The sequence below is a fragment of the Aspergillus flavus genome, chromosome 3, assembly GCF_009017415.1.
Source record: "Aspergillus flavus chromosome 3, complete sequence".
Classification (NCBI taxonomy): domain Eukaryota; kingdom Fungi; phylum Ascomycota; class Eurotiomycetes; order Eurotiales; family Aspergillaceae; genus Aspergillus; species Aspergillus flavus.
The window spans coordinates 3,358,161-3,381,767 of NC_092407.1; the positions used below are offsets into that span (position 1 = coordinate 3,358,161).

The window sequence follows — 23,607 nt, forward strand, 5'->3', positions numbered from 1 at the left end:
ACATACCGTTATTGACTCAACCTTTGCCAGATGAAGCGGTTATAAATGCTCGGATTAGCGGATTATCTCTACGGCGTTCAATGTGATACCATGGGATAACAATTTTGATACTTGTCCATTTTAAAGTCATTTGTACCATATCACATTCCCAGAGATACCATCGATCTAATCTTTGCTTGCGGAATTTTACTACCATATATATCTATAGTATATTGCAGTGTCAATAGAATAATTCTATCCCCGGGCAATGTTGAATATGCCGTATTAAACTGCGTGATCCAACAGATGCCCTTAGATGTACAGTAGTTAGTGATTGCTTCACTTAACAGTCCGTTGGAAAGAAAAGAAAAGAACTCAGAATTTCCGCTTCTTCTTAGCTGGGGCTTTGCTCTTCGCCTCCAGTTGTCTCTTCAATTCTTCGCGCTTCCTATCCGCTCTTTCTTGACCTTCTTCCTCTCTTTCTGACTGTTCCATTATCTTTAGCTGTCGACGTTCAGCCGATAAAGATCTTGGTGGTTCGGAACTGTGGTTTGACATCTCCCTAGATGGGTCAACGTTGCCCTCCTCTGGTCCACGCTCCAAAGAAGTAGTCGCATCGCTTTTAGAGGTTTTGCCTCCGATAACACCGAGTTTACTGACTCTTTTTGTTCTAGCCTCTGTCGGGGGAGATGTTGCGGGAGGTGGCTGATCTGTTGCACTTGGGGACTTTATCGTTGATGGAGATCGAGGCTCACTAGGGGAAGCTTGCCTTTGTTTCTTCTTACCACCGATGACTCCTAATCCTCGCGGTTTACCCTGCGCTTTCTCTGATAACTCTGGTTTAGGCTTCGTTGGTGAAGTTGGTGCTAAAGCCACACTTTCATGGTCAGACCCTGAATCTGTTTGGTCGTCGGCTATTTGTGGTGTGAGCGTAGACGAAGCTCGTGGAGGTGAGGGCTGGGGCGCTCTAGTATGTTTATTCCCACCGATTACCCCCAGGCCTTTTGATGGTTTTGCAGAGCTTTTCTGCCTTGGAGGAGGCGACGGTTTGTTCAGAGGAGCTTTCCCAAGGTCATCATCCTGCCCAATGTTGATAGGGGTTTTCTCGCGGCTCTTGACATGTTTCAATCTTGGGGGCGTTTCTTGCCGCTAAAGACAATTTTAACTGCGGTACCTTTGATTCTGAAGGTTGTACTTACTTCAAACTCGTCATCCTCTGTTTCAGTAGGCGTATCTGTATCGGCCTCCAACACATCTTTAGAAGGCTCGCGTCCTTTTTTCGGTTCACTTTCCTCTCGTATGGGAGCCACAGTAGTCTTGGTTACAGTAAGTTTCTCCCACCACTTGTCTGGTGGTGGTCCAAGACCTTTCGATCGATTTGGGCCGTTACAATTGGAAACCTCCGCCAGAATATTAGCGGCAAGACCCGATGCAGAGGCCGACGCACTGACTTCCTTTAGCCAGGCTTTTTCGTCGAAAGGCGCAACACTTTTTATATGTTTAGCGGCCTGGGCCAGCGTTGTGCCCTTCTGACCCGCCCGTAAGCCAGAGATGCCAGGAAATATAGTACTTAGATCAATGCCCACGGCTTCGATCTTATCGAAGAGCTTCGCGAGAATCCAGTCTTTCTTATGTAGTTGATCAATGAGGGATTTCTGGTGTGACTCCCAGTCAGCTTCCGCCTTTATGAGGGGAAGAAGGAGTTGACCAGTAGCAACAGACTGTGGCTCCTTAGAGAGACGTGCAGCCCACTTCAGAGGTTGAAGTGGAGCCGGCAGTTTGGTAGATGTAGTTAGCTCCAGCAAGTCTCCTGAGCTATGATTCAGGGTCACGGTGCTTCCCGGTTGGCTACGCAGTGCGTCTTCTATCTTTTGCAGAAGGACTCCAAATTGTTCCATGTCCTCGCTCGGATCGATTGTGGTGTCATCCTCATCAGCTTTTCTCAGGATATCTTGGCGGGTCAGACGTTCAGACCAGATGTTGGTAAGATCAGTTATGTACAGCTCGTAGCCTTTTGATGTTGAGGAATATTTGAAAAGAATGGGAGGTATTGCCTCTCGATTCGAGAGACGCAATCTCTGCCACTTGACGGGCATTTCTTAGCATTAAGTCATGAAAATTTGAATACTATTAAGAATGACCGTAGCTGTGGTCCTAAGATATACAACCAGTAGTCTTACTAGGCGGCAGAGCTGATAAGGCGGAACCTTTCCTGTTCCGCTGCTCCACCCTGATTCTTGGCAGACGCTCACCCAAAAAAAGCATCAGACCAGAGCTTCACGCTTGTGTTGACTTTAGGCTTCAACGCTCACAGCGATATTGCCTATTTCAGTCTTCCTTCTTTCATTGCCCTGTATAGGTGTGTTAGTTATGTCGTCACGTTTTCCGGACAGATCAGGTTCGACGAAACGAAGCCGATCGCGATCTCCATCATCGCGTCGACCCCAGAAGCTCCCCCGCAGATACGATGAGAGAGACTACCAAAGCGATGGAAGAGGCCGACCGGCGCAGTCGCAGTCGAGAAATATGAAGGATCAGATGCGGCTAAATCAATTACAAGAAGACGAGCAAGTGCGTGAATGGGTGGCGCAGGAGGACGTTTTCGTGCTTAAACAGGCCAAAAAGAAGGCTGAGATTCGTGTCAAAGAGGGCCGAGCGAAGCCGATTGACTGGCTTACTGTTACCCTGCGATTTATCGATCCGACGAGGAACCCTCTTGATGATGAGATTGCGGACTCGGACCTGGATATCGTGGATCCGGATGGCGTTTTCGAAGGCCTGTCTCAGAGTCAATTGCTGGACTTGGAGAAGGATATTGATACATTTCTGAGTTTGGAGGCAAATTCGCAAAATAGGGATTTCTGGAAGGTACGTCACATTTGGATCTGGTCTATATAAGGTCATTGCTAACCGGTCTGCACAGACTATGAGAATTATCTGTCGCGACCGTCAGAAAATCACTGCTCCCGAAGGGCGTGCACTCAACTCCGTCGCCGCGGATATCAATAGGCTCTTGAGTCCTAAAACCTACGAGCAACTTCAGACCCTTGAGATACAGGTTAAGAAAAAGCTGGATTCTAATGAACCCATCGATACCGATTACTGGGAAGAACTACTGCGGAGTCTGACTGTCTGGAAAGCCCGCGCCAAACTGAAGAAGGTCTTTCAGGCCGTTATAGACGAACGTGTCCGAGGATTACGTCAACAACAGCGCGACGAAGCAGACTCGGTTCGAGCAAAGCTTGCACCTCTGGCGCCGGTCAGCCAGCCACCGACCGAGGGCAAAGCACAAGCTGGGTCGGATGAAGAATTTCGTGATCTTGATCCTGACCCGCTGCTCCAAATTCGCCCTGAGGATAAGGTCTTGGAAATAGTGGATGAGTCAAACTTTCTGGATCAGGTGGTAGGTCACAACGTCTTTCAAGCGATGCACGCCATGCGCTGATGAAATCTTTTTAGGCTCGCGAACGTCAAAAGGTTCTAAAGATGGGATTTGTGCCTCTCCGCCAGAGGCAGGCAGAAAAATCCTCTCTTGTTCCTGTGAACCAAACACCCAACTTGCCTGCGGCTACTGGCTCCTCTCGCTTTTCGGCCATACCTAATGAAGATTTCTCGCAGGCAACGAAGGCACTCTATGAGCGAGAGCTTGCGAGGGGAGTCAGTGAGAATGAGGAAATCTTTACAGGCGAAGAATCCGTAAGTACGGGGTCCCAGCCTCAGTGGGCGAACAAATACCGGCCGCGCAAGCCGCGATATTTCAACCGGGTGCAAATGGGCTATGAGTGGAACAAATACAACCAGACTCATTATGACCATGATAACCCACCACCCAAGGTGGTACAAGGCTACAAATTCAACATCTTCTACCCCGACCTCATCGACAAGACGAAAGCGCCGACCTACCGTATTGAACGCGAGCACGGACGAAAGCGCGGCCAGTCGTTTGCAGCAGCCGGTGAAGAAGATACTTGTCTTATTCGATTCATGGCCGGGCCCCCTTACGAAGACATCGCATTCCGAATTGTTGATAAGGAATGGGACTATAGTGCCAAGAGGGAAAGAGGCTTCAAGAGCACCTTTGACAAGGTAGACTCGCCGATTGTTTAGCCCCTAATTCTGACTTCAATTTGAATCTTCTGACACAATCCATAGGGTATTTTACAGCTACACTTTCAATTCAAGCGGGTGAGATCCCTCCTTTCTGTCGCACAAAGCATTTCCACTCTAACATCCATGATAGGTCTACTACCGAAAGTAAAACCATGAGAGGAATCTCCATTCGCATCGACATTGTTATATCTATATCTATCTCGACCAACTGGTGTATGGGCGCATACGGCTACATAAATGGTATTTTCGGGGTTTCCACTTAGGTTCTACTACTGTCAACGTATCCATAACTGCTATGGCGGAGCAACGCACAGCCGGATGATCTGGTTGGTCTGGAAGTATTAACCACCAGCTACAGTATTGGACCAAAATTCGATCAACAGACGCTAGAACGTATCATATCATCGGACATATAGCATAAGGTACATAAACTCCATGAGGTTTAAACTTCCTGACTCGCAGGTTATGGCTCCCACGTGTGTGCAACCATGGACTGGGGTTATTTCCACTACCATCAACGCTCCAACGCTGGCTTATTGCCGTGGATATTTGCCATCCAGCGTCACGCGATTCTCTTCCCATTAATCTTATTGAGAAGCGGGTCACGTGCCGCTGATGAACGCCTTTTCCCCCACACGTATGTACGGCCACTCAGATCTGAAATGCCGTCCTTCTAGTTTGGCCTTCAGCGAATGAAAAGAAACCTCTGCAACGATGCGGCTTTGGTGCCACCTAAGCCACCCGCATAGCGTTTCAATGGTTCCGGCTGGTCGGGGAATGCGGGAAAGGGCCTGAGTGTCTGCAGGATACATCCCCAGGGCATTGAGAGCTTCCGGGAAGTTGCCAGAACGTCTTTTCCAGAAAGGCTTCCACCTAGCCTGGTGGACTGTGGCCAAAATGCAGAGAAGGGTCGGTTCTCATGCAGCTGTCCGGTCTCACAACCCCACTCCTCCTGGTCTGTCGGGCATTGTAAATCAAGAAGTACGTACATTGCCATCATCTGTAGCACCGAAAATCCAGCCTCTACTAGACTCTGCAAAGCCATTGGTGCTGCACGTACAATGGCTTGTTGTTCCACAGCTTGGGAAACCCTTAGAACGAAGCACCACTACACCACCACCACCATCCACAACATCCCCAGTGCACATGTTGACTGGGGAGTTCCTTGGTTGGCTTTTTTCTTTTTCCTTATTCTTGACCTTAATCATCCATTTTTTATTTATTTATTTATTTATATATTTATTTTTCGTTCTCTCTCCCAGACCGTCTTTTGTTTGTTGGGACTGGCAGGCATACAAACAGCAGACAGACCCTCAGGCCGTATGTATGAGCTGGCATTTCTTCTGGCCTCACAGCTTCAGTTATGTCCTTCTGAATGGTCAGAGGTCTTTACCTGTCGCTTTTGGCCTTTTTCTTTTTCCCCCCTTTAGCCTCTCGTTATCTTCACATTTCCAGGGCTACCCTTTTTCAACCTGTTGACTTCCGTCTCCCTGGCATGGCTTGTACCCATTAGAAACTTATAATATCTATAATATTTCCTTCTTTCGTGAACCGTCCCCTCGGATGCAAATCTAACCAGTCTAGATTGTGCCGTCCGTGATTGATATTAGTTCGTTTGTTTGCAAGACAACATGGATCGTCTCTTGGTGTCTCAGGACCTATGCGTCGACTCAACTCCTTCACCTCAGGAAACTACGCTGCAATACGCTCTGAAACGAACAGAAACGTCTGCCTCCTCACAAGCTGTTATTGATGGCGCACCTTTGGGTACTCTTCGCCACCACTACCCCTGTCCAGCGGTTGAACACTGGGTGAGCTCCGGGCCCAGCAGTCCAACATCGATGATGCCTTGTCAAAACCCATGGGCCATGGAAACCTCAGCCTTCACGCTGCCATCATCTCACACATCTACACCGTCAATGCCTGACGGCCTTCCACGTTTTTTTCTTTCCTGTGATAGCGACTGGCCATCATCCTCATTGACGTCGGGCCCGACCCCAGGACAGCTAAGGCCGGGGCCATCTCGTACCAATGATAGCAGGACATCCTCTGAGTGGATGCGGGAGCCAGACAATGATGTTTCCTATGCTTTGAAGCCTGATCGCTATACAGCAACATCTGAAGCTTTTGGGCCGCATCAACGCCCATCTGGCATTCTTACAACAACCTATCCCACCGCAGCGTTAACGCCACCGTCACCAGCCTTCTCGGCTTCGTCGCGCCAGATGTGCTCTCCTGTAATCAAATCCGAATTTGGCCGCGCTGATACGCGATCAACACCAGCTAACGCAGAGGGGGAGGCGAGCATCGACCCGCCCTACTCCACACTTATTTACGAAGCTCTCCGGAACGCACCTGGTAAGAAACTGTCTCTTCAGGAGATTTACGGCTGGTTCGAAGAGAATACCACGAAAGGAAAGGATCGCAGTTCCAAAGGGTGGCAAAACAGCATTCGACACAACTTATCCATGAACGCGGTATGTCTATTCAACAAGTTGATGCTTCTCTTCCTGTTCTCCCTTGCTAAGAAACAAATCTGCTACAGGGTTTTGAGGCTGTTCGAGTGGAGAAAGCACCGGGCAAGAAAGCCCTGAATTACTGGCGTCTGACAGATGAGGCAATAACCCACGGTATTCAGTCTACAACCCGGTATAGAAAGCAGGCGAATTATAAAAAGACTGTGGGCTCAGACCCACCAGCTCCTCAACGCCAACGATCCGGAGCGAAGGGAGGGAAAGCTACAAAAATCACAGCTAAATTCCGCGGGCTTATGAACCAGGATGAACTACGGAAGGAACGGTATCATCAACGACTGGTGTCGCAGCGGCGACCACACAAGATCCTTCACAGTCAACACCACCCGTCACCTGTGACAGCGGCGGTCGTCTCGCGATTTCATGCATCATGCCCAGCAACACCACTGACTCGTACGTCGGCAGAACCCTTCGATTTGGGTAGTATTGTTGGCAACGCTGACCCTCCTTCATGCACCGCGATTTTCTGTGACATGGCAGGACCGGGGTCGGACTGCTTAGCGATGGAGACGGGATTTCTAGGCTGGAGTAGTCTCCCGCCATTTCCCCATGGCTTGTTGACAGGTTCTGATATCTCAGCGGAAGTTCAACTTGCCGTATAGGGAGAAGCGTCCAAATGGCCGCGCTGACTTGCATATCTAACATACTGTAGCTACTAATAGCCTCGTGTTTCGGCCTTCTTGATGCATTTTAATTTGCTGTATTTCTCGGTTATCCTTTTTCCTTTTGACTCCTTCCTTTTTGAGTAATATGCTTTGTCTAATTTTTTTTTAGTTTTCTTAACTAGAGTGTCAAAGGTGTGGCACTCTTGTATTGGACTGTGGTTTCTGTCTAGCTTTCACGTCTCTCTCTCTCTCTCTCTCTCTCCCTCTGTCATCATTCTTTGTTTTTTTTTTACTTTACCGTTCTTTTTCTTTTTCTATTCCCTTTTTTCTCTCTTTCTTTTCTTTTTTTCTTTTCGTTTTTAACTATCTATATCGAGTGATCTATGTTCAATTTCCTGCAAGCCACGGGGATAAGGATAGGAGGCGATGGGCCTTGGGATGATCAGGTTCAGCGGGAACATAGGAAAAGTCGCCAGCGTGCAGTACAAAATAAATTAGAGGTAATGAATAAACAAAAAACTATCATATTTTTATTTTCTACTGTTCTATTGCTATTACCATTATTAATACTATCACCCCTGGGGAGTAACAGCAGGAGTTCATATCCATAGAAGATCACGGAACATATGGCATGTCTCTCTTTGGTGGCCACACCAATCAGTAGCCCACATACACCCTCAAGCGCATCCAGACCTTTAAGTGGATTCTGCATCGATAGACACTGCATGTGCTGCATGCGGCATGGATGGACTTTAGTTGATGGAGATGGATGACATTGTCTTACCTCATTTAAGAGACTCTTTGGAACACACTCTCCCCCCCCTCTGCTGCCCAAGGATTTCATCTATCTATTAATGAGAGTAGACTAACTTGAGGTAGTTCAGGGTATTCCAAGATCAGGCCTTTCTATTCGGCGGAAGAATAAGCCGTCCACAGCCGGCGCGCTGATTTGCTTCTAGATAGTTCCTCTTGCTACCTTGGTGGGGACAGTCGGCATAATTATCATTCCCCATGGCTATAGCACTAATGTTATGAAGTCTCTTCGTTTCACTTGACATCAATCGATGATCGGTTTCCTCTTGTAGTATGTATGACGCCAGTTTATATCATGTTTCTCGATACATACTTACTCAGCCACTTAAAATAAACCCCCCAAAAAAGAATCAATCAAAAAAGATGAGTAGAGTAGGAAAAGAGCAGATGGGATAGGGTTGTTGTCTGCGGCACGGAAAAAAGAAATATATATATAATTAGAGACTAACGTACAGCCCTAACTCTGTTAACACCGTGACCACCTCATAATCTTTAATTTAGAGCAGTGAACTACTAATTATTACTGAAGTGATGAGTACTTAATCGCTAGTTATTAGAAAAGAAATGTCGATGAGAGCAAGCTTCATTCGTTGTAGGGTTCTTCTCGTGGAATAGTAATAGCAGGAGAAACCAGAAGACCGACGTTCCTGGGCGTGGTCGACTCCGACCCGCTCCTTAGATTGACCGTCTGCAGCTAACAATGTAGCCTAACTTGGCGTCACACTGGCAGACGGTAACCGGTTGAAACTGTCTTCGACCAGCATTAGTCGTGGCACTAGTTGATGTATGAGTGACACCAGCATGAACTAACTCATTATAGTTTTACAGGGCATAATTTGGAAGTCAAAGGTACTTTCACCGGGTTCTTCGATCTGACAAGATGGGGCAGGAGGGGGCCACAGCAAAACAACTCTAATGTACAATGTACACTATACATCCAGCCAGTACGTCTCTGCCTAATGGAAGAATATGTTGAGTCCCCTTCATCGTCCCACTGGACCGCCAGACAGACGAGTAAGCATACTTGATACACTCCGAGTGGACAGGACCAGCCAAAAAGCAACACCTCATCAGCTGAACTGAATGCTCTGTGCCACCATCGGGATGGGGTTTAGGGTCTTTTAAGAGGCTCACTCGGTCTCCTGCTACATCATGCACTAGTATCTCTAGTAGCGAATGAACTATTGTACTCCGGAGTACTCTCCGACGTTGTTGCTTTTTTCTCTTCTGTTTTGACCTAGTGATTTTTATTTAATTTCCCCTATTTATTTTCCTCTTCTTCTTCTTTTTGTTTTTTCCCCTCATTTTACTTGCTCTGGACCCCCGTTACATGACAGAAACATTGATGCTGCTACGGGGTTTTCCCAGGGTATGGAGCCCACCTGAGCTGTTGCTGGAGTTATCGTTCGATAGCTCGGCTAAACTTTGCGCTCCTGCAGCCGATCGCCATCGCCCTCATGTCTCTTCATTCGAAACAAAAGTACGATGGATCCCTAACTTTCTCGCTTTCACCTTCCACACGGGCCGTACCGACGGTTTAAAAAGTAAATGTTGCACTCACTTGCATCCGTTCATTAAGCTCCGCATTGATCGGTCTCGATGCATTGCATTGCTAATCTACATTATTCGTACATATGTTTCAGTAAGAACTGATCATAGGGGATATAAATAACTATATACTACAGCGTATATTCTTTGCTGTGTGTACACATATCCGTCGCTCTTAACTTCTACTAATCTCTCATCTTTTTTCCCACTTCAAATTGAAAGTAAGCTATTAATAATATATACTAAAGACAAGAGGTAGAGATAACAGGACACACACGTATATACACCGCAACATACTAGATCAGTACCTTTTCTAGTGCAGTAGTTCGTTCCATATAAACAATCCATGTTGACAATCTCCACGCCACTAACGCTCCTGATTTGGGATCAGGACCAACTTTGTTCAAAATGAACTAATCAGACAACAGCCCGTATCCAAGACACGATAATCGCCCGGAAGCCTAACCGAACTGTCGTTTCGATCAGTCACTTTTTAGATTTGTTACTTATTTTAGTCGACTCTGGGGAATCATGCCATTCGACCCAGTATTTTTGATAATGCCTATTATTGCGCTCCAGGCCAGTCGTTGCCCCCCCGTTGCCTTTCCATCACCCTTAATTTCAGACAATAGCGTGCTCCACAATACGACTTACAATAAGAAGTATGAAAAAATAATTAAGAAGAAACGAAGCACACGAAGGCTGACTTAATGCAATTGACGATCTCTACGTCAGGTCCGATAGTACTACTCGGAGTACTTTCCTGAGGAACTCCGCCCCCCTACAGTTATACCCATGAAGCATACGCAGCATGCAGACATACTTCCCAGTACAGGTTAGGGTTGGGTATCATCACGCCAACGGGAGAGGCGGTAACACCCCAGCCTTTCGTTCCGAGTGGTCTGGCTATCTTTTCCCCTCCTCCTTCTCATGATTCTCGACTGGATGCTTTCCTCTGAAAGGAAGGTGAGTAATGGATCATGGATGTATGGATGCAAGGAACCTAAACGAAATTAGGGAAGAAAAAAAGAAACCAACGCCAACGAATCCTCACCGCTTCATAGGATGGCTGCCGAACCGTGCACTATCAATCTATGGTACGGAAGGTTTATTGGTTACATGCGATGTTCTGCATTATTAGCGGTCATCCCATGGTATTCTCCTGCCGGTCTTGTTGTCCCATCTTTGCTTTTTACTTGCCTAGCCCTTTCTGGAGATTATCGGACTAACAGATATGCGCAGGAGCAAATAGTTTGGCTCTGAATCCAGCTTAAGCTCTGTCAGGGTCCGAAGTCGGACTGAAATCTACCGGTACTACTGTTGCGCAGCGATCAGTTCACCACTCCCTGGACGGAGACATCTTCACTTGTCGGGCTTTAGCTGCACGCCATCTGGGTGCACAGGCCATGGCAAGGATGCTTTGTCTTTGAACCTTCATCTACCGATTCGACAAAAAGATCGACACCTCTCGTCTAGGCAGAGCCGATGAATGCTCATTTGGAACAACGATATGCGAAGAAAAGGTGGAAAAAAGAAAGAAGGCCGGCAAACAGAACCGCTTGCGCAGAGCACAGATCCCTGTCACGTCTGCGACAGCCTTCCCAACGGTTCCACCATCCATACTACATAGAGTTTAACTATTGACTGCATGCTTGCCGACAGACATACCCAGGAGTCCGCACGTTCGCTCCCGATGTATGACGATCACAGTCGTACTATTGTCATGATGCCATCCACAGCCCGTTAAATGCATTGTTCACATTCAACCCCCCCAACCCCATCTCAAGGTGGATACCCAGGTACACGGGCATTTCTCGGAATGTAGCCAGCAGAGGCGTCCGAGTTACTGCTCAACAGCATGTTGCGTATGTACGGGCAAGGGCTTGGATAGATAGGCGACACCCCCCGGTCTCAGGTGTTCCCTATTCCGTTTCGTCCATGGCCACCTATTGTATCGGCTTAGTTCGATTTCGAATGATTTCCTGCATGCCGGCTCTGGCTCTGACCTACTCTTCTCTCCCCTTCGCGTCATCCTACCCTTGCTTTTTCTACAATGATCCTCCCGAGACTTGGCGCTGATCGTTATAGGGGAAAGTCCCCTGAGTTGTTTCACGGGTCCGGTCGAGATAGAAATTCCGCTCAATTTGAGAAAGCCACACGTGCCGGGCTGAGTATCTTCCCATCTGTTGGGTGGATCTATGATTGTGATAGATTTGGTAGGAGGCTGTGCATCTGGTAGAAGGTTGATTGATTGTCCGGGCCATTTTTTGATGTATGGTGTCATTTATTCTCGCTGCAGGAGGCCTCACCTGAGAACTTGGTTCCTATGTTACCCGGATTTCATCTTGGCGTTTTCATTTACCTGGTAAGCGGCTGAAGTTGCTCAAGGAAACTACAATGCAGGGCTGGAGCCGTATGGTTCGAAGTAATTTGGACAGCTGTTTCCAGACTACGTGAGGTGCACGCTAGGCCCTGTCCACACTTTCCGTAGTGATGAACACCTATTGCGTTGCAACCGAAATAGTAAGATAGTTGGAGAACTGAGTCTTGAATAAAATTCATAAACACGGCACTTCGTAAAGCCGTTGTGTTCACTTTAATCTAAGAGAACCGCACCCAGCCAATTTTATTTTTCCATTTTCGCTCCCACTAAAGAAAAATACTGAGCATATTATGCACCCATTTAGCGCTTGCCAGCGGCCTTCTCCTGAGACTCCTTGAGAACCTTCTTGACGATCTTCTGCTCCTCGATCAGGAAAGCACGGACGATGCGGTCCTTGACGCAGCCAGCGCAGCGGGAACCACCGTAGGCACGGGTGACGGTCTTCTTGGGGCGAGAGATCTGAGAGTACTCGCGGGGGCGAAGAGCGGGGACCTATGGGCAAGAGATCAGTCGCTGTATTTCGCTTTTCGATTGGCCATGGCGATGTCCAGTGCGGAGAATTATGCGTCTCAATCCAACCCCCCTCTTCGTATCGCTCTGAGAGACGCATTCTTCCACCAACTTGGATCGATCACAAGAATTCGCACATAGTCATTCGCTCAACAACCAGACCTATCGGGAGTACTCACACCGGGGAGCTTGATGCCACAGTCACCGCACTTGGGAGCAGTGCCCTTCTTCTTGATATGGAGGTACCGGAGCTCACCGCCGGGGGTCTTGATGATGCGGACCTTGTTGGACCGCGTGTTGTACCTGTAGACGAAATTCCATCAATATCCTGTTCGTGAAACCCAGATGATAGAAAAGAAAAACTCCTCGCTGTGCTAGATATCGCGGCTGAATGCTATCGTATCGAGCGCAATGAGAGGACAAAGTGGGAAGGGAATTTTTCAACGTACGGGTTCCGGCGGCGCTGTTGAAAAAAAAATCGAAAAATTAGCCTCTCCTGATCCTGTTAAAATTTGCTGCACGGAAACAACTCACGTATTGGAGTCTCTGGTTCGCCATTTTTGATTGTCTTGAACCTCTGTATCGGTGGTCAAGAAGTTGGCGGCGGCGTCGTCGGTTGTCGTCGTTAAGCTCTCAGAATTCTTGCAAGTCACCTGGATTTGTGTGGGTTTCACTCGGAGCCCTGGAGTCACGCTAGCGCCAATTTGGCGAGCTGGCGCTAACCCCGATCGAGACTAGTACCGGTCCGAGCAGAGCCGCCACCTCTTTTCAAGCTTGCTCAAGAGGAAAGGAGCAAGAAGAGCGCCTTTCATCACCCGTCGTGAGAAGGGGATCGAGCAGGAGTTGTTTTCATCTTTGGGGTTACGATTTCACTCCTTCGCGCGAGATTGCCCAGTTAATTTTCCACCACCCCCGACCGCTTTTGTTGATGATTCGCGGTTGTTAATGACTTTTTTCAACGTGAATCTGTGACGCGACTTGCCCGAGCATCAACGTCAATCGGAAAGAGCAGAGCTATCTCCATTCCGCCATTGGCATTATGGCATCATTACCCCCTCCTCCACCTCCAGGATGGGGTGCATCGGCACCACCGTCGATGCCTCTGGCTCCGCCGCCGCCGGGATATCAGCCGCCAGCTGATCCGACCGTCGCAAAATTTGCTCAGAAAAAGAACGAATGGCTCCGAACGCAACGAAACCGATTCGGAGAGAAGAGAAAGGGTGGATTTGTTGAAACACAGAAGGCGGACATGCCCCCAGAGCACCTACGAAAGATCGTACGAGACATCGGCGATGTATCGCAGAAGAAGTTCAGCAACGAAAAGCGTAGCTATCTCGGCGCGCTTAAATTCATGCCCCACGCGGTCTTGAAGCTGTTGGAAAACATGCCTATGCCTTGGGAGTCTTCTAGGGAAGTAAAGGTGCTATACCACGTTAACGGCTGTCTCACGTTGGTAAATGAGACTCCTAGAGTTATCGAACCCGTCTTCCATGCCCAGTGGGCGACAATGTGGGTGTGTATGCGCAGAGAAAAGAGTGATCGTAGACACTTCAAGAGAATGCGCTTTCCTCCCTTTGATGATGAAGAACCACCACTGTCCTGGTCGGAGAATATCGAGGACGTCGAGCCGTTAGAGCCCATCCAGATGGAACTCGACGAGAATGAGGATTCCCCCGTCTATGAGTGGTTTTACGATCATCGACCTCTCCTTGATACGCCCCACGTTAATGGTCCTAGTTATAAGAAGTGGAACCTATCCCTGCCGCAGATGGCGACTCTGTATCGTCTAAGTCATCAACTCCTCAGTGACGTGGTAGACGAGAACTACTTCCACATGTTCGATCTGAACAGCTTTTTCACTGCAAAGGCTCTAAACGTTGCTATCCCCGGTGGTCCTCGCTTCGAACCGTTGTACAAGGACATCGACCCCAACGACGAAGACTTCAGTGAATTTAACGCCATCGACCGTATAATTTTCCGTGCCCCCATTCGCACGGAATACCGAGTTGCATATCCTTTCCTGTACAATACTCTCCCCAGAAGCGTGAAAGTTTCTTGGTTCTCCCATCCGCAAGTTGTTTATGTTCGGACCGACGACCCCAACCTTCCTGCGTTTTACTTCGACCCTGTAATTAATCCAATCTCCTCTCGCTCCGTCGCTCCCAAGAACATCACTGTCAGCCATGAAGATGAAATCTTCGGACCAGGAAACAACGAAGACGAGTTCGAGCTTCCTGGAGAAGTCGAGCCTTTCTTCGCAGATGAGGAGCTTTACACCCCCGAGACCGCATCAGCTATCGCGCTCTGGTGGGCTCCTCATCCATTCAACAAGCGCTCTGGAAAGATGGTTCGTGCACAGGATGTGCCATTGGTGAAGCAATGGTACCTCGAGCATTGCCCACAGGGCCAACCTGTCAAAGTTCGCGTGTCTTACCAGAAGCTTCTGAAAACGTTTGTGCTTAACGAGCTTCATAAGAAGAAGCCCAAGGCCCAGAATAAACAAAACTTGCTGAAGACCCTGAAATCGACCAAATTCTTCCAACAGACAACGATCGACTGGGTTGAGGCTGGTTTGCAAGTCTGCCGCCAGGGTTTCAATATGCTCAACTTGTTGATTCATCGCAAGAACTTGACATACCTGCATTTGGACTACAACTTCAACCTGAAGCCGGTTAAGACTCTGACCACAAAGGAGCGGAAGAAGTCTCGTTTCGGCAATGCTTTCCACTTGATGAGAGAAATTCTGCGTCTAACTAAGCTGATTGTTGATGCGCAAGTCCAGTATCGTCTGGGCAACATCGATGCTTTCCAATTAGCTGATGGTATTCTTTATGCTTTCAACCATGTGGGACAGCTGACCGGTATGTACCGTTACAAGTACAAGCTGATGCATCAGATCCGTTCTTGTAAGGACTTGAAGCACTTGATCTACTACCGATTCAACTCTGGCCCGGTGGGCAAAGGACCTGGATGTGGTTTCTGGGCACCGGCCTGGCGTGTTTGGCTGTTCTTCATGCGTGGTATCATTCCTCTTCTTGAGAGATGGCTTGGGAACTTGCTGTCCCGTCAGTTTGAGGGTCGCCACAGCAAGGGTGTTGCGAAGACAGTCACAAAGCAGCGTGTGGAGTCTCATTTCGATCTCGAACTTCGTGCGTCCGTCATGGCCGACTTGATGGATATGATGCCCGAGGGTATCAAGCAGAACAAGGTCAATACTGTCCTTCAACATCTCTCGGAGGCTTGGAGATGCTGGAAGAGTAACATTCCTTGGAAGGTTCCTGGGTTGCCTGCTCCTATCGAAAATATCATCCTTCGGTATGTCAAGAGCAAGGCCGACTGGTGGATTTCTGTCGCGCACTACAACCGTGAACGTATTCGCCGTGGTGCTACTGTGGATAAGACCGTTGCCAAGAAGAACCTTGGCCGACTCACTCGGTTGTGGCTCAAGGCGGAACAGGAGAGGCAGCACAACTATCTGAAGGATGGTCCTTACGTGTCGTCTGAAGAGGCTGTTGCTATCTACACCACTATGGTACATTGGCTCGAGTCCCGCAAGTTCTCTCCAATTCCATTCCCTAGCGTTTCCTACAAGCATGATACCAAGATTTTGATCCTTGCTCTGGAACGTTTACGTGAAGCATACTCCGTCAAAGGTAGACTCAATCAGAGTCAGCGTGAAGAGCTCGCTCTTATTGAACAGGCCTACGATTCCCCTGGAACGACACTAGCCAGAATCAAGCGATTCCTTTTGACCCAGCGAGCGTTCAAGGAAGTCGGCATCGACATGAACGATAATTACAGTCACATCAACCCCGTATACGATGTTGAGCCTATTGAGAAGATCACCGACGCCTACCTGGATCAGTATCTCTGGTATCAGGCAGAACAGCGCCACCTCTTCCCCTCTTGGATCAAGCCTTCTGATTCCGAAGTTCCTCCGCTGTTGACATACAAGTGGGCGCAAGGTATTAACAACTTGTCCAATGTTTGGGAAACTGCCGATGGCGAGACAAACGTGATGATTGAGACGGAGTTGTCGAAGGTTTATGAGAAGATCGATCTTACTCTCTTGAACCGACTGCTGCGCTTGATCATGGACCACAACTTGGCCGACTACATCACCTCTAAGAACAACGTGCAGCTCAGCTACAAGGATATGAACCACACGAACAGCTACGGTTTGATTCGGGGTCTGCAATTCTCTGGCTTTGTCTTCCAGTTCTATGGTTTGATGATTGATCTGCTGCTTCTTGGACTTCAGAGAGCTAGTGAAATGGCGGGTCCACCTCAGAGTCCTAATGACTTCCTGCAGTTTAGAGATCGTGCCACCGAGACCAGACATCCTATCCGTCTGTACACCCGCTACGTCGACAGGATTTGGGTGTTCTTCAGATTTTCTGCAGACGAGTCTAGGGATCTTATTCAGCGTTTCTTGACGGAAAATCCAGATCCCAACTTCGAAAACGTTATCGGTTATAAGAATAAGAAGTGCTGGCCGCGTGATTGCCGAATGCGTTTGATGCGGCACGATGTCAACCTGGGTCGCGCTGTATTCTGGGATTTGAAGAACCGTCTGCCGAGGTCAATTACGACAATCGAATGGGACGATACCTTTTCTAGCGTCTACAGCAAGGACAACCCCAACCTTTTGTTCTCCATGTCCGGATTTGAGGTCCGCATTCTTCCAAAGATCCGCAATCAGAATGAAGAGTTCTCAGTGAAAGACAGCGTTTGGTCTTTGGTCGACAACACGACGAAGGAACGCACAGCTCATGCCTTCCTCCAGGTTACAGAGGAGGACATCCAGAAATTCAACAACAGAATTCGTCAAATCCTCATGTCTTCCGGTTCCACGACCTTCACTAAGATCGCTAACAAGTGGAACACGGCCTTGATTGCTCTCTTCACCTACTACCGTGAGGCCGCTGTATCGACTGTCAACCTTTTGGATACGATCGTCAAGTGTGAGACCAAGATCCAGACCCGTGTCAAGATTGGATTGAACTCCAAGATGCCGTCCCGTTTTCCTCCGGCTGTTTTCTACACTCCAAAGGAATTGGGAGGTTTGGGTATGATCTCTGGATCCCACATCCTTATCCCTGCTAGTGACAAGAGGTGGTCGAAGCAAACCGATACCGGTATTACTCATTTCAGAGCCGGTATGTCACATGACGAGGAAACATTGATCCCCAACATCTTCCGGTACATCATTCCTTGGGAAGCCGAGTTTATCGACTCTCAAAGAGTATGGATGGAGTACTCTCAGAAGCGACAGGAGGCTCAACAGCAAAACCGCCGTTTGACGCTTGAGGACCTGGAGGACAGCTGGGACCGTGGTCTGCCTCGTATCAACACTCTGTTCCAGAAGGATCGCAGTACTCTCAGCTTTGATAAAGGATTCCGTCTTCGAGCAGAATTTAAGCAGTACCAGCTTATGAAGAGTAATCCATTTTGGTGGACAAGCCAGCGTCACGATGGTAAATTGTGGAACTTGAACGCCTACCGTACTGACGTCATTCAAGCTCTGGGTGGTGTAGAGACAATTTTGGAACACACTCTGTTCAAGGCCACAGCTTTTCCATCATGGGAAGGTCTCTTTTGGGAGAGAGCTTCGGGCTTCGAAGAGAGTATGAAGTTTAAGAAGCTTACCAATGCTCAAAGATCTGGTTTGAACCAAATTCCTAACCGTCGCTTCACTCTATGGTGGTCCCCGACTATCAATCGTGCCAACGTCTATGTCGGTTTCCAGGTCCAACTGGATCTGACAGGTATTTTCTTACACGGAAAGATCCCTACACTCAAGATTTCCTTGATTCAGATCTTCCGTGCCCACTTGTGGCAGAAGATCCACGAGTCCGTTGTCATGGACTTGTGTCAAGTCTTTGACCAAGAACTTGAGCAGCTGGGAATTGAAGCCGTCCAGAAGGAGACTATCCATCCACGTAAGTCGTACAAGATGAACAGTTCATGTGCGGACATTTTACTTTTCGCCACGAACAAATGGAACGTCACCCGGCCCTCTCTGCTGTTTGACACGAAGGATGTGTACGAACCTACTACGACGAACAAGTTCTGGCTTGATGTGCAGCTAAGATACGGTGACTACGATTCTCACGACATCGAGAGATACGTTCGTGCGAAGTACCTGGACTACACGACCGACAGCATGAGCATTTATCCTTCCGCTACTGGTTTGATGATCGGAATTGACCTCGCATACAACCTCTACTCGGCATACGGACAATACTTCCCCGGTCTCAAGACCCTGATCCAGCAAGCTATGGCTAAGGTCATGAAGGCTAACCCCGCCTTGTATGTGCTGAGAGAGCGTATCCGGAAGGGTCTGCAGCTGTATGCGTCTGAGAGTAACCAAGAGTTCCTTAACTCCCAGAACTACTCGGAGCTTTTCAGTCCTCAGATCCAGTTATTCATCGATGATACCAATGTTTACCGTGTCACAATTCACAAGACTTTCGAAGGCAATCTTACAACGAAGCCTATCAACGGTGCCATTTTCATCTTCAACCCCAGAACTGGACAGCTCTTCTTGAAGATCATCCATACCAGCGTTTGGGCGGGGCAGAAGCGTCTGGGTCAATTGGCCAAGTGGAAGACCGCGGAAGAAGTGGCGGCTCTCATTCGATCCTTGCCGGTTGAAGAACAGCCGAAACAGCTTATTGTCACTCGGAAGGGTCTATTGGACCCACTTGAGGTCCACCTTCTTGACTTCCCTAACATTTCGATCCGTGCTTCTGAGCTCCAGCTGCCATTCCAGGCTGCTATGAAGGTGGAGAAGCTCGCTGACATGATTCTTCGGGCGACAGAACCTCAGATGGTTCTGTTCAACCTCTACGATGAATGGCTGAAGTCCATCTCGCCCTATACCGCCTTCTCCCGACTCATCCTTATCTTGCGTGCTCTGCACGTCAACATTGACAAAGCCAAGATCATCCTGAGACCCGACAAGACTGTTATCACCCAAGAGCACCACATCTGGCCCTCGTTGTCTGATGAGGATTGGATCAAGGTCGAAGTGCAGTTGCGTGACTTGATTCTTAATGACTATGGAAAGAAGAACAATGTCAACGTTCAGAGCTTGACAAGCAGTGAAGTCAGGGATATCATTTTGGGTATGGAGATCAGTGCGCCTTCGTTGCAGCGACAGCAGGCAGCCGAGATCGAGAAGCAGCAGGAAGAACAGAAGCAGCTCACGGCTGTGACAACGAAGACCCAGAACGTCCGTGGTGAAGAGATCATCGTGACCACTACATCACAATACGAACAGCAGTCGTTCGCGTCCAAGACCGAATGGCGCACCCGTGCCATTGCGACATCGAACTTGCGGACCAGGGCGAACAACATCTACATCTCTTCAGACGAGGTCCGTGACGAGGGATATACTTACATTATGCCTAAGAACATCCTCAAGCGATTCATTACTATCGCCGATCTTCGGGTGCAAGTTGCCGGATATCTTTATGGTAGCTCACCGCCTGATAATGATCAGGTGAAGGAGGTTCGCACCATTGTGATGATCCCGCAAGTCGGAAATACACGGGAAGTCCAACTGCCGCACCAATTGCCCCAGCATGACTACTTGAATAACCTTGAGCCCCTGGGAGTGATTCATACTATCTCGGGCAACGAGCCGCCGTATATGACGGCAATGGATGTTACTCAACACGCCCGACTGATGAATGAGCACTCCAGCTGGGATAAGAAGACGGTGACGATGACCGTTTCATTCACCCCGGGATCCGTGTCACTGGCTGCTTGGGGCCTCACGCCGCAGGGTTACAAGTGGGGTGCCGAGAACAAGGACACGACGTCTGACCAACCGCAGGGCTTCTCGACTAGCATGGGGGAGAAGTGCCAGCTGTTACTCAGTGACAAGATTCGCGGTTATTTCCTGGTTCCCGAGGATAATGTGTGGAACTATAGTTTCATGGGCAGCTCCTTCGGCAGTGTCGAGAAACGGCCAGTGTACGTGAAGATCGACACGCCCCTGAGGTTTTATGACGATCAACACCGGCCACTGCACTTCCAAAACTTTGCAGAACTGGAGGATATTTGGGTTGATCGATCTGATAACTTTGCATGATCTGCAAATGTGAAAGGCGTTGGAAACATCATGTATGATTGAACCTTTTATTTTTTTATTTTTATTATTCATTTTGCTGTTTGCTCCATAGCTTTTACCTTTCTTGTCTTGTGTTTCTCATGATGGCGATTCTCTTTGATCCGTTTTTCTTATCATTTAATTTATGTATACTCTACGAAAAGGGAAAATAAAAAGCGAGGGATGCATATGGTTTGACTAGGCAATCATGCAACAGTATGGAGACAACATTGGGGAGGGGGTTTCATTTGCATGTATAGTAAAGTGACTATTCCTGTTGTCAGAGAAGTTTCAGCGGTTATTAATGTATTGATCAGCTGGGGCACGGGAGAAGAGAAAAAATTATACCATCGAGATTCTAGAGTGGATCGGACCCTTTTCTCCGTTTTCGTAGTGCTGATATGAGGGGAGAGACGAGTGGGTATCTTTCAGGAGAGGGGTACATTAGCTGGAATGAACAGAAAGGAAATCCAATCAGAAATCAACCAGAAGAGGAAATAATAACAGAGGGTAATAATGAAAGGGGAAGAAAAAAAGAAAAAAGAAAAAGAAAAAAAAAAGAAAAGAGAAGGATGATTGTAATAAAACATTTTCTTTGAACAATGAAAAGGAAGAAGTTAGGGTATTCAATGTATGGAGCTGTTTGTGGTTAGTGTCTTGTGACACGCTCGCCCTCCAATGGCTTGCCGTGGCTTCAAGCCTCACTCACTTGGGAAGGAAAGAGATCTCAGACCTACCGACTACCTACTACTACTTACCAAGGTATTGGAGAGCACTGTATCTTGTGAGGAGAACGACAAGCATCATCCACATTCACATATACATTCAACATACGCATACACCCGCAACGCATCTCAACACTGCTAACTATCTATGTTTTGATGGTGATCTGGGCTTTGTTCTTCTTATCTCTCCCTCTGTTCGTTTTTTCTATTTTATTTTATTTATTTTATCTTTTTCTCTCTTTCCTTTCTTCTTTATCCTGACCCTGTTATCCTTCACGGCTGTGCTCCGTACGCCACCTTAATTATTGTTTTCCGGCTGTATCCGGAACGCCCTAAAAGAAAAAGAAGGGAAACAGAAAAACAAAAAAAAAAAAAAAAAAAGAAAAGAAAGAAAAATAAAATGAAATAAAATAAAAATAAAAATAAAACAATTCTCCTTAATTTGGAAATGTTCCTTTTTACCCATTCTGGAGACGACAGCTTCACTTTTATTTTTCTTGTTCATTGTTTTCTTTTTTCTTTTTCTTTTTTTCCCAATGATTATTCCGTGTAGGGCAACCACAGGCCGTGCCAGGGAATCTTTTGAAGATCGTCTTCTTTGATGAGTCTCACCATTGATCCAATGAATGTACAGATTCGGAAGCAAAGTCAAATTACACTCTGGAAAATCACTCGGACCATGCTAACTTAAGCTGCGAGATTATACTAGATAACCTCGACGATGTGATCCACCGGGGTCTCGAGTCATATATCGTACCGCGTATCAGTCGGCGCTAGCCCGAGGATGGAGCGTTTCTTACGTATGTTTTAAGCCCCTACTTGCCGTTTAAGTAACATCATGATGGGAACTTAAACTAAACTAGTGATGGGACGGCGCTGAACAAGTGACCCGTTCTTCGCCACACGTTCTCGGGCGCTAGCTAGGCTATTAATTCCGACCGTTTTACAGCCAGCGACTGCCTCTGGGGGTAGGTGATCGCGAAAATTAAGGTTGGATAAAGCTCCTTTGATCGTGGTTGATGTTGAACAGCCACTTGTCAGGGCACCGGCATCCATCTGCCATTGCTATCGGTCCCGGCCGAAGGATTCAGGAGAAAACAAGAAACCACAAAAAAGAACGGACTGGACTAGGATTCCATCAAACGTGGGGGGTGGACCGTTTACCATTGCTTGCGCCTTTTTTGCGTGATCTCTACCTTGAACGTGAGCAGAAAGATAGAGAGAGACACAGAGAGAGTGTGTGAAGAAAAAAAGGAAAAAAAGAGAGAGAAAAAAAAAAAAATCAAATTCCTGGGAAACAATTGTTGGGAAAACACTGTTCACCCCTGTTCTTCCAAGCAAGTTGGTAGTATGTACCGTCAAACAACTCCGGGTTCCCACTCCAGTTCGAGGCTATGGGGTGTATTTAGGGCCAGGGTCGTTCTCCAGCAGACTCGACTTTAGAAGGCTTGGTTGGATTTCCCTGGAGCCTACAGTGGATGGTCCACCAAACAGCATACTAGCACGGTCCGCTAGCCATCCTTCCCTCGTGGATGTCTCGCCGGGACTGCTCACGCTCGTCCATTAGCGTATCACTGAGTGGAGATGATGCGACGACGTACGACAGCCCTGGTCCTGATTCCTGACCAGGGGGAGGTCAGGTCGAAGAGGATCGATTTCCTGAGCTAGTTGCAGCACACTGACAGGCTTCTGACGGCCGGTTTGTTTCCCTTGACCCGATACCTGCCTCTCCATCCTATCCACCAGGCCACTTCCGTATCATACGTATCCTATCCTATCCTATCCTATACTATGTACAAGTTACTTTAACTCATCCATAGGATCTCCTATACATACGTAAGAACAGGTCGTGGGATCTCCCCGCTTTTTGTTGATCATATTCCTATTTGTATGGGATCCCAAGAGCGCGGGTTCTCTAACCGCACAGTGTGAGACTCTTTGTTAGCTTAGTGTTTCATCCCGGTCATTCCTGGGTGCCCTATCTTTCTTTCTCCACGACTCGGTCATGCCTTGGCACTCTTGCTAGAACGGCTCGGTGAGTCGCAACCGGTGATTCAAGCAACCTCGCCGTGTTGGCGTACTAGATGACCGTTGTCCCTTCTGGGTCTCCTCTGCAGGCTAAGCTTGACTGGAACGCAGGTCCGTCAAATGGGTGACGTGAATTGAATTGGTTTTTATTTTATTTTCTCACGTTGATTATTACGGGTTGAACTGATTTGAATTTTTTTATTATTTTTAATTCCATAAATTTTTGATTTGGATTATTTTTTATTCATTTTTA

General features: G+C 47.8%; 6 protein-coding genes across 6 annotated transcripts; 3 read left to right on the plus strand and 3 right to left on the minus strand.

The window, feature by feature from the left end:
• Nucleotides 1–354: 354 nt before the first annotated feature.
• F9C07_7175 (XRCC4-like factor-domain-containing protein) lies at nt 355–2,075 on the minus strand (the record flags this gene model as incomplete). The annotated part of the gene is made up of 2 exons (XM_041291144.1): nt 355–1,128; nt 1,179–2,075. 2 exons carry the CDS (start codon nt 2,073–2,075, stop codon nt 355–357), a joined length of 1,671 nt encoding a protein of 556 aa, XP_041144915.1.
• Nucleotides 2,076–2,212: 137 nt separating this feature from the next.
• F9C07_1440379 (cactin) lies at nt 2,213–4,694 on the plus strand. Its single transcript, XM_041291149.2, has 5 exons — nt 2,213–2,847; nt 2,903–3,382; nt 3,439–4,065; nt 4,132–4,164; nt 4,220–4,694. Exons 1-5 carry the CDS (start codon nt 2,350–2,352, stop codon nt 4,235–4,237), a joined length of 1,656 nt encoding a protein of 551 aa, XP_041144916.1. The 5' UTR covers nt 2,213–2,349; the 3' UTR covers nt 4,238–4,694.
• A 1,026-nt stretch (nt 4,695–5,720) lies between these two features.
• On the plus strand, nt 5,721–7,225 carry F9C07_7177 (uncharacterized protein; the record flags this gene model as incomplete). The annotated part of the gene is made up of 2 exons (XM_041291132.1): nt 5,721–6,566; nt 6,635–7,225. The coding sequence occupies 2 exons, from the start codon at nt 5,721–5,723 to the stop codon at nt 7,223–7,225; spliced, it is 1,437 nt and encodes a 478-aa protein (XP_041144917.1).
• Nucleotides 7,226–12,272: 5,047 nt separating this feature from the next.
• Nucleotides 12,273–13,040, minus strand: F9C07_7178 (putative 60S ribosomal protein L34; the record flags this gene model as incomplete). The annotated part of the gene is made up of 4 exons (XM_071511583.1): nt 12,273–12,464; nt 12,662–12,785; nt 12,932–12,945; nt 13,017–13,040. The coding sequence occupies 4 exons, from the start codon at nt 13,038–13,040 to the stop codon at nt 12,273–12,275; spliced, it is 354 nt and encodes a 117-aa protein (XP_071365149.1).
• Nucleotides 13,041–13,163: 123 nt separating this feature from the next.
• Nucleotides 13,164–21,175, plus strand: F9C07_2152180 (NUC071 domain-containing protein). Its single transcript, XM_041285437.2, has one exon. The coding sequence runs from the start codon at nt 13,522–13,524 to the stop codon at nt 20,581–20,583; it is 7,062 nt and encodes a 2,353-aa protein (XP_041144919.1). The 5' UTR covers nt 13,164–13,521; the 3' UTR covers nt 20,584–21,175.
• Nucleotides 21,176–22,608: 1,433 nt separating this feature from the next.
• On the minus strand, nt 22,609–23,060 carry F9C07_7180 (uncharacterized protein; the record flags this gene model as incomplete). Its single annotated transcript, XM_071511584.1, has 2 exons — nt 22,609–22,718; nt 22,928–23,060. The coding sequence occupies 2 exons, from the start codon at nt 23,058–23,060 to the stop codon at nt 22,609–22,611; spliced, it is 243 nt and encodes an 80-aa protein (XP_071365150.1).
• Between the last annotated feature and the right edge of the window lie 547 nt (nt 23,061–23,607).